Source organism: Myotis brandtii, unplaced genomic scaffold (genome assembly GCF_000412655.1).
Source record: "Myotis brandtii unplaced genomic scaffold, ASM41265v1 scaffold150, whole genome shotgun sequence".
Lineage (NCBI taxonomy): Eukaryota > Metazoa > Chordata > Mammalia > Chiroptera > Vespertilionidae > Myotis > Myotis brandtii.
In genome coordinates this window covers 360,423-369,875 of record NW_005355411.1, presented here as the reverse complement: position 1 = coordinate 369,875, position 9,453 = coordinate 360,423, and the positions used below count along the sequence as shown (strand labels likewise).

General features: G+C 43.2%; 1 protein-coding gene across 3 annotated transcripts in view; it reads left to right on the top strand.

The window, feature by feature from the left end:
• Positions 1 to 8,369, top strand: part of LOC102259664 (zinc finger protein 613-like) — an 18,388-nt gene extending 10,019 nt beyond the window's left edge. For all 3 annotated transcript variants that reach the window (XM_014535761.1, XM_014535760.1, XM_014535762.1), the window contains 3 exons: positions 522 to 648; positions 917 to 1,009; positions 6,164 to 8,369. In XM_014535761.1, the coding sequence (XP_014391247.1) occupies positions 522 to 648; positions 917 to 1,009; positions 6,164 to 7,800 (1,857 nt within the window). In that variant the 3' untranslated portion in view covers positions 7,801 to 8,369. The remainder of the gene's footprint in view (positions 1 to 521; positions 649 to 916; positions 1,010 to 6,163) is intronic.
• Positions 8,370 to 9,453: the final 1,084 nt, after the last annotated feature.

The following is a 9,453-nucleotide window of genomic DNA, read 5'->3' as shown; positions in this document are numbered from 1 at the left end:
ATATATATTAAATGCAAATACAAATATTTCTGGTTTGAGAAAGGATTTAATGACTACTTATTATATAAATACTTGATTTGTAGAATGATGGTTGACTGCATGATTACAGAATAGTTTACTAGAGATTGATGTTGAATATGGATAGATTTTGCTTCTATAACAATGTAGTTTAAAAAAAAACAAAAACAGCCCTAGCTGGTTTGGCTCAGTGGATGGAGTGTTGGCCTGTGGACTGAAGGGCCCCGGGTTCTACTCCAGTCAAAGGCACATGCCCGGGTTGCAGGCTCAATCCCCCGTGTTGGGGGGGGCAGAAGGCAGCCAATCAATGATTCTCTCTCATCATTGATGGTTCTCTCTCTCCCTTCCTCTCCGAAATCAATAAAAATATAGTTTTTAAAAAATCAAAAAACTTAATATAGATGTAGCCCATATGGTAAAAATGAGCAGAACAACTTTCTTCACATTCCTTCCCTTTCAATAACAAGAGAAACACTCCTATTAAACAGGACCTGTTATTACAGGAATCACTCACACTGGAGGATGTGGCCGTGGACTTCACCTGGGAGGAGTGGCAGCTCCTGGGCCCCGAGCAGAAGGACCTGTACAGGGACGTGATGTTGGAGACCTACAGCCACCTGGTGTCAGTGGGTGAGGACAGCTCCCCTGTGTCACTCAGAGGGTGGCCTTTCATGGCTTCTGAAAAGTCTGGAGTGTCTGTGATGCTCTGAAGTAGTGGATGAGTCTCAGTCCCCTCTCTGGTCCCAGGTTAGAGGGTATAATGTGCCCTCGTACAGAGAACAGCCTTTCCTTTGCTGACCTGCAGGCTGCGTAGTTCCTGAGGCACAACATTCTTCCGTGTTAGCACACCAAAGCCCGTGTCAAAGAGCCTGTCTCTTCTGTCACTTCCCATGAACAGGGTATCCAGCCAGCAAGCCAGACACACTGTCCAGATTGGAACGAGGGGAACCATGGACAAGAGAAGGTGGACTCCACAGTGGGATCTGCTCGGGTGAGTGAGAGAGAGCCCGCAAGGAAGGCGGCCGGGGAAGTCCTGGTCCAGTCGTTCAGAGGTGTCACAGCCGCCGTGAGGTGTCTGAGGACACGTACACAGAGCCCCGACGAACCGCCCATAAAGGAGCTCTTTTTCTGTAGGTGTTTAGAGGAACAGGTCTCTTCTTGGACTTGATCCCTGTTTGTTCCATCGAGGTCTTGATTGTCCCCCCGCTCTCTGCTTCTTCTTGCAATTCTCAGTCTCACCATCTTTCTTCCCCCGGGAACAGTACCTGTTCCTTCATTTTCTTGCTCAGAAATTCCACCTTCCATGGCCTCTGTTCAAGGAGAGATGTGTGATGTTAGCACTGTCTTCTGACTACAGCCCCTTCTCGCCCCATTGGATAAGGTTGTTTTCCCTTCCTAACACCCGCCCCCATCTTTGATTGGGGGTTAGGATTTTATTTATTTATTTTCTTACTTACTTTTTGTTAGTCCTCACCCAAGGATATTTTTTTCCCATTGACTTTTAGAGAGAGTGGAAGGGAAGAAGGGAGGGAGAGAGAAACCTTGATGTGAGAGAGACACATCAATTGGTTGCCTACTGCTTGCGCCCCGACCTGGGCCGGGGATGGAATCTGCAACCCTTGATCGGAATTGAACCTGAGACCCTTCAGTGCACAGGCCGACACTCTAACCACTGAGCAGCAACAGCCAAGGCTGGATTCATTTTCTTTTCTTTTTTTAAATTTTATTTTTTTATTTTTGTTTTCTTTATTAGTTAAGGTATTACAAATGTATCCTTATCCCCCCCATTAACCCCCATTGGATTCATTTTCTTAAAGCTTTCCTTTTCCAAAAAAAAAGCTTTCCTTTTCCTTATGATATTTTGGTGACATTACATCCCAATTAATCATAGCCATGCCAGTCATATAAGATGGACATTTCTCTTTTGTCAATGACCTTCATTATATGGTGTGATCTGCTTATACAGTTTGCTCCCCGCCCCCACTAAACTCAGGATCAACTATATTTAAAGGAGCCTCCGCAGTATTTTCCATCCATGAGAATCTTTTCTTGGTCCATTGCTTTAAATCCTTTTTGATTGCGCTAAATGTTGTTGGATAACCTGTTACACACTGGCGCTGCCAGCCATGAACACCGCCTCCAAGATAATGCTTTGCGATTTTATTCTAAAAGAAGAAGACATCAAATTCATCAAAATAAGTCTATATAAATAAGATGTCTTGAAGTGAAAAGTGCTGAGAAGATCAATCAAACAGCAAAAGAGAATAGTGTGTGAGGGGGCTGGGAGCTGCTGTTAGCAGCCAGGAATCTATTAGGTCTTCAGTCATCTGGGACGGGGAATGCCTCTTTGGTAAAATGCCTTTAAGCAACTACATGAGGGATGTGAGCAGGTCCGTTGAGTGAATTGCGTTCCAAAGTAGACAAAATAGCAGATTCAAAGGCCCAGGAAGAACCTCAAGGAAGCCTGTGTGAATACAGTGGGGTGGGCAAGAGGGACCGTGATGGAGATAACATGGAGATAAGGGCGATGTGGTGGGAGCTAGATTTTGGAGTGAACAGGTCATGTAGGACATTTCAAGGACATTTGAGGAACTTGATTTTTAAAAGTAATAAGGTGTTCCGGCTGGTATGGCTCACTGGTTGAGCATCCAACTATGAACCAGGAGGTCACGGTTTGATTCCCTGTCAGGGCACATGCTCGGGTTGCAGGCTCGGTCGCCAGTGTGGGGCGTGCAGGAGGCAGCTGATCAATGATTCTCTCTCATCATTGATGATATATATATAGATAGATAGATAGATAGATATATATATAATGAGATGAACAAACATTTGAGAGTTTTCAGTAGAGGAGTGACAGGATGTAATTTATATTTAAAATGATCCCTGTGGCTACTTTGTAGAAAGTAGATGGCAGCAGGCAGAGGTTGAAGTTTGAAATCCAGTTAGGAGCCTATTTGTAGTACAAAGCAGAACACGTGTCTTCAACCTGGGTAGAGAGGGTGAGGGGTGGTCAGCTTCCGAATATCTTTTTTTAAAAAAATATTTTTATTGCCCTAGCTGGTTTGGCTTAGTAGATAGAGTGTTGGCCAGACTGAGGGGGGGTCCCGGGTTCGATTCTGGTCAAGGGCACATGCCTGGGTGGCAGGCTCAATCCCCAGTAGGGAGTGTGCAGGAGGCAGCTGATCAATGATTCTCTCTCTTCATTGATGTTTCTCTCTCTCCCTCTCCCTTCCTATCTGAAATCAATAAAAATATATTTTTTTAAAAATCAGTGATGAGAGAGAATCATTGATTGGCTGCCTCCTGCCTCCTGCCTCCTGCACTGAGGATTGAGTTTGCAACCTGGGCGTGTACCCTGACCGGAATAGAACACTGACCTCCAGGTTTAGAGGTCGATGCTCAACCACTGAGCCACACCGGCCGGTCAGTGCTTGGTTTCTCAATACATGTACCAGGCAGGACCTCTTCTTCTGACAGTGTTTTTGTTAGCGTTGGGATTACGGCCTGGCTAGTCTATATATAATGCTGAAAACAGGCCCGCTTGAGCCTAGTTGGTGAACCACAGCTCTAATGTGCCAGAAGAGGTTGAATTGAATGAGAAATAAAGCCATACATTTTAGGAGTAAGATTTTAGTAACAAATACAGTCTGCATGTAATAGGTAGACATTCAGCTTTTGCTACAGTTCAGGGCTGTGTCAAGTCAACATGAACAGTAAAGACAGGGGATACTTTAGAAATTTAGGGGAAGCTGTTTACAGTGACATAGAATGGGGGAATGATAGTGTGATAGACAGGAGGCATGTCTAGGACAGAATGAAGATGAAGGGCAAAGAATGAAGGTATCAAGTTAGAAATGTGCACTGTCAAAAGATTGGCCTGCCCTAACCGGTTTGGCTCAGTGGATAGAGTGTCGGCCTGCGGACTGAAAGGTCCCAGGTTCGATTCCGGTCAAGGGAATATACCTTGGTTGAGGGCACATCCCCATTAGGAGATGTGCAGGAGGCAGCTGATCGATGTTTCTCTCTCATTGATTCTAAGTCTCTATCCCTCTCCCTTCCTCTCTGTAAAAAATCAATAAAATATATTTAAAAAAAAAAAAAAGATTGGCCTGAAACCTGCCACTTGAAGGCCAGTTTTAGAAGGTATTTGTAGGGGAACTGGTGGAGTGTCAACATGGATAAATGGGGTAATTGTTGGTAATGGAACTTTTATTTCCAGGCCAACTGTTGTGGATTTTGTTAGTAATTGGGTAGAATGATGAGGTTTGCAAGTTTGATTTATATTATCCTTAGATATATTCCTAGAAGTGTAAAACCCAAACTCTTAATGTTACATTAACTATAAACTTGATCCCATGCCTTCATCTTTCAGTCTACACACTTTCTCAAACATGATCTCATTCAGTCCTCTGTCCTAATATAATATTTACAACTAATGATTCCCACGTTGCTATCTCTAGTTAAGACCTTTCTCAAGATTTCTGTATCCAGTTGAGTTCTTCGTGTCTATATCGGATATCTAAAAGCCACCCGCAGGTTGATGTGCTTTGGAAGTACACACTTGATTTCCCCACATTGTGAACTTCAATAATATTCCTTTTCTCATGAAAAAGGCACTACCCACTGCCCTGGCCGGTTTGGTTTGGTTGGCTGGAGTGTGGCCGCACACCAAAGGATGTCAGGTTCGATTCCCGGTCAGAGTGCATGCCTGGGTTGCGGGTTCAATCCCCGATCGGGGTGTGTGGGGGAGGCAGCCAATCAATGCTTCTCTCTCCCCCCCTCTCTCTAAAATCAATTTTTAAAAAAATTTTAATGAAAAGGCACTACCCACCTATTCAGTGCCCCAAGTCAAATAATTAGGAATATCACCTGATTCCTCATACGTATTAACTGGCCTATATTGAAACTATGAGTGAGCCTTATCTTTTTCCTCTCTTCACATTATATCCTGATTTCTTCCACTGTGCTTTCCATTGCTCCCTCAAACCACTTTCCACAGTTTGTACCTGCCTTCTTTATCATTGCTTGCTGGTTCACTTTCCCCTAACCAGAATGTATGCTCAGTGAAAATAAGGACTGTTTCTATATGCTCATGACCAGCATAAGGCTTGGTGTATAGTCATCATTTAATCAGGATTTATGGATGTCTGGATGTGTCCCACATCATTTTAAAACAAATATCTATCTCTGTGCTCAAGTGCTAATAGTAATTTGATTTGATTTTACTATCCCAGCATGCTTTATAAGGTTATTAGAAAGCAAGCAAATTTATATTTACTCATTAAAAAAATTTTTTTTTTTATTTCAGAGAGGGAGAGAGAGATAGAAACATAAATGATGAGAGAATCATAGATTGGCTGCCTCATGCACGCTCTCTACTAGGGATCGAACCGGCAATCCAGGCATGTGCCCTTTTTTTTTTAAATATATATATATATTTTATTGATTTCAGAGAGGAAGGGAAAGGGAGAGAGAGCTAGAAACATCAATGATGAGAGAGAATCATTGATCGGCTGCCTCCTGCACGCCCCCTACTGGGGATCGAGCCCGCAACCCAGGCTTGACCAGAATCGAACCCGGGACCTTCTGTCCATAGGCCGACACTCTGTTCATTGAGCCAAAGCAGCTAGGGCCCCCCCCCTTTTTTTTTAATCCTCACCTGAGGATATTTTTCCATTGATCTTTTTTTGGGGGGGCGGGGGAGAGTAGAAGAAAGAGGAAAAGACAGAGAGAAATATCAATGTGAGAGAAACACATCATTTGGTTGCCTCCTGCATGAGCCTGGACTAGGGCCCAGGCTGTGGAAGAGCCTGCAACCGAGGTACGTGCCCTTGACCGGAATTGAACCCGAGACCCTTTGGTCTGCAGGCCAACTCTCTATCCACTGAGCCAAACTGGCTACGGCTGTATTTACTCATTTGGAATGAATTAACCTTATTTATACAATGACTGTTTCTATCTTTTATTTTCTTTGTTTATATTATTGTATTTTAACCTTGCCTAAGTGATAAACATATTTGCTTGGAGTTTCTTTAAACTGAAATCAGCGTTATCAATAAAGCGTCAGTCTTCACAGAGCTGTTGGTGAAATAGTATTATTCCATACCAAGCTCATGGAAAGGTTCATTTTTCTCTTCTTTCCTAGAAACCAAGAAAAATGATGGTCACCTACAGAGATACTTGCAAAATCAAAGATGTCTAAAGAGAACAGAACATTGCCATGAACATAATGCATTGGGAAACATCGTTTTTTGCAGTAAAAGTAATTTTTCTTTAAGGCAAAGTCATGATATATTTGACTTGCACGGGAAAGCATTGAAATCAAATATAAGTTTGGTCAACCAGAACAGAAGCTGTGAAGTAAAGAACCCAATTGAGGTTAATGGACATGCGAAATCTTTCCTCCATGCAAAGCATGAGCAACATCATACTGAAATAAAATTTCCTGAATGTGTTAATTCTGTAAACACAAACTCCCAATCCCTTAAGGCGCAAAGGACTCAGAAGATAAATAAACCTCATGTATGCAGTGAATGTGGGAAAGACTTCATCAAGAAGTCTCGCCTCATAGATCACCAGAGAGTTCATACGGGAGAGAAACCTCATGGGTGCAGCATATGTGGGAAGGCCTTCTCCAGGAAGTCCAGGCTCACTGAACATCAGAAAACTCATATAGGAGAGAGACGGTATGAGTGCACCGAATGTGACAAAGCCTTCCCCAAGAAATCACGGCTACTCACTCATCAGAAAACTCACACAGGAGAGAAACCCTACGTTTGTGATGAATGTGGAAAAGGCTTCATCAAGAAGTCTCGGCTCATTAATCATCAGAGAGTTCACACAGGAGAGAAGCCGCATGGATGCAGTCTGTGTGACAAAGCCTTCTCCAGAAAGTCCAGACTCATTGAACATCAGAGAACTCACACGGGAGAAAAACCTTACGAATGCACGGAATGTGACAAAACCTTTCGCTGGAAATCACAGCTCAATGCCCATCAGAAAACTCACACAGGAGAGAAATCGTTTATATGCAGTGACTGTGGGAAAGGCTTCATCCAGAAGGGCAATCTCCTAATACACCAACGGACTCACACTGGAGAGAAACCCTATGTATGCACCGAGTGTGGAAAAGGTTTCAGCCAGAAAACTTGCCTTATATCACATCAGAGATTTCACACCGGAAAGACTCCCTTTGTGTGTTCCGAATGTGGCAAATCTTGTTCACACAAGTCAGGTCTCATTAACCATCGGAGAATTCACACAGGAGAGAAGCCCTATACGTGCAGTGACTGCGGAAAGGCTTTTAGAGATAAGTCGTGCCTCAATAGACATCGAAGAACTCATACAGGAGAGAGACCCTACGGGTGCTCTGATTGTGGGAAAGCCTTCGCCCACCTGTCATGCCTGGTGTACCATAAGGGAATGTTGCACACCAGAGAGAAATGCGTAGGTTCCGTCAAGTTGGAAAACCCTTTTTCAAAGAGTCACAGCTCAGCTCACTCGAGTGACAGAGTACAGGAGAAAACCTCTGTTGATGCGATGACTGTTCGGATGCCTTCAGTGGCAACTCAGATTTCATTACGCATCAGTGGGTTCCTAGCGGATGGGAATGTGGCCACTGTGGGACCACCAGGTGCCAGAGGTGCAGCCTCCGCAGATAACAGAATTGGCACAGAGAAACCTTATGAACGCAGGGAATGTGGTAGTAGCTTCAGTGACCAATTATGTCATATTGTATGTCACAAAAACCACACAGGAGTAAACTGTGATACTCTTGAATAAAACAACTCTTGAATAAAACATTCTAGCTCATTATATGGCTTACAAGCGTGCATACAGAGACTGGGAGAGCCTTTCGTGGCACCATAGACCTTATCCGTGCTGCTTCATGTGTCACATGTCATGAGTGAGCTCCTGGTTGGTAGAAATATAACGACCGTGGGAAATCCTTTTCCAGAAATAAGACTTCAGTAGGTGGTAGAGGGTTTACACAGGAGAGAAATTGTTGGACCTTTGAAGGCAGTGATTGTGGCAGGGTTGTCTGCCTCACCCACTGGCAGAGGAAACCCAAGAAATAAAACTCTGGGCACAACTAACTGTGGAACATCTTCAGCAAAATATCGGAAAATGCATGAAGCAGATAAGGCCTGTGAAAATGAAGAAGACTTTAGGGACTTGCGTCACAATTCTAACATAATTATACATCAGATAATAGACACAGTGTACATGGTAGGACAATATACCTTGAATCAAACTCCTAGTTGATATGTCTCTGAGGACTCCTTAATTTAATGCTTTTTAAAAATATATTTTTATTGATTTCAGAGAGGAAGGGAGAAGGAGAGAGAGATAGAAACATCAATGATGAGAATCATTGATAAGCTGCCTCCTGCACGCCCCGTACTGGGGATCCAGCCCACAATCCAGGCATATGCGCTTGGCCGGAATCCAACCTAGGACCCTTCAGTCTGCAGGCCGACACTCTATCCACTGAGCCAAACTGGCTAGGGCTAATGCTGCTTTTGTAAAAAAATTATTTTTATTGATTTCAGAGAGGAAAGGAGAAGGATAGACAGAAATATCAATGATGACAGAGAATCATTGATCAGGTGCCTTCTACTGGGGATCAAGCCGACAACCCGGGCATGTGCCCTTCACTGAAATCCAACCCCGGACCCTTCAATCTGCAGAGTGTCGTTCTATCCACTGAGCCGAACCAGCTAGGGCAGGACTCCTTAATTTAAAGGAGGTTGTCTGTGTTGCACCCTTCCCCTGTTGGGGGCATGAATCTATTTTCTCACGTAGGAACATTATATGGTTAGCTCTTGCATTTCTTCAGTTCTAAATTTATCCCATTTGTATTTTAGAGGACTGAAATCCTTCGAAAGGAAACAGTACATTTATTTCTACAGTATAACAGCATGTTTGGATGTGCTAACTTTATAAACATTACCCGGGAACAGAGCTCAAAACTCATGAATAACCTGTCAGCCACGCTTTTGCCCAAAAAATAGTTTCCCATCCTGTGCGTGCACCACTCAGAAAAACATTAACAACCATTTCCTTTATCTGGTACTGTTCTGGGACCTATAGATGATGATGATGAACTAAAAAAAAAAAGTTATTGCTACCTTTGAGCTAGCAATTTTTTCTTTTTCTCTTTTTTCCCTTTCTTCCTTTCTCCTCCCTCTCTGGCTTCCTAGCTTTGGCTGCTAGCAATTTTTTGAAAGGTAGATTTCATGCATATAGCAGTTTTATCCTTCAGCAAGTATAATCAGAGGACATACACACTTGTGTTAGTTGAAAAGGATATACTAGTATAGTAAAAGGAACAAAGTATCCTGATAATTTCTTGTTCAGGATGCATTTTGTTATTTGGAGGAGGGAAGGATTCATTTTACTGGTACACACATAAAACAGAGTATGGGTACTTTT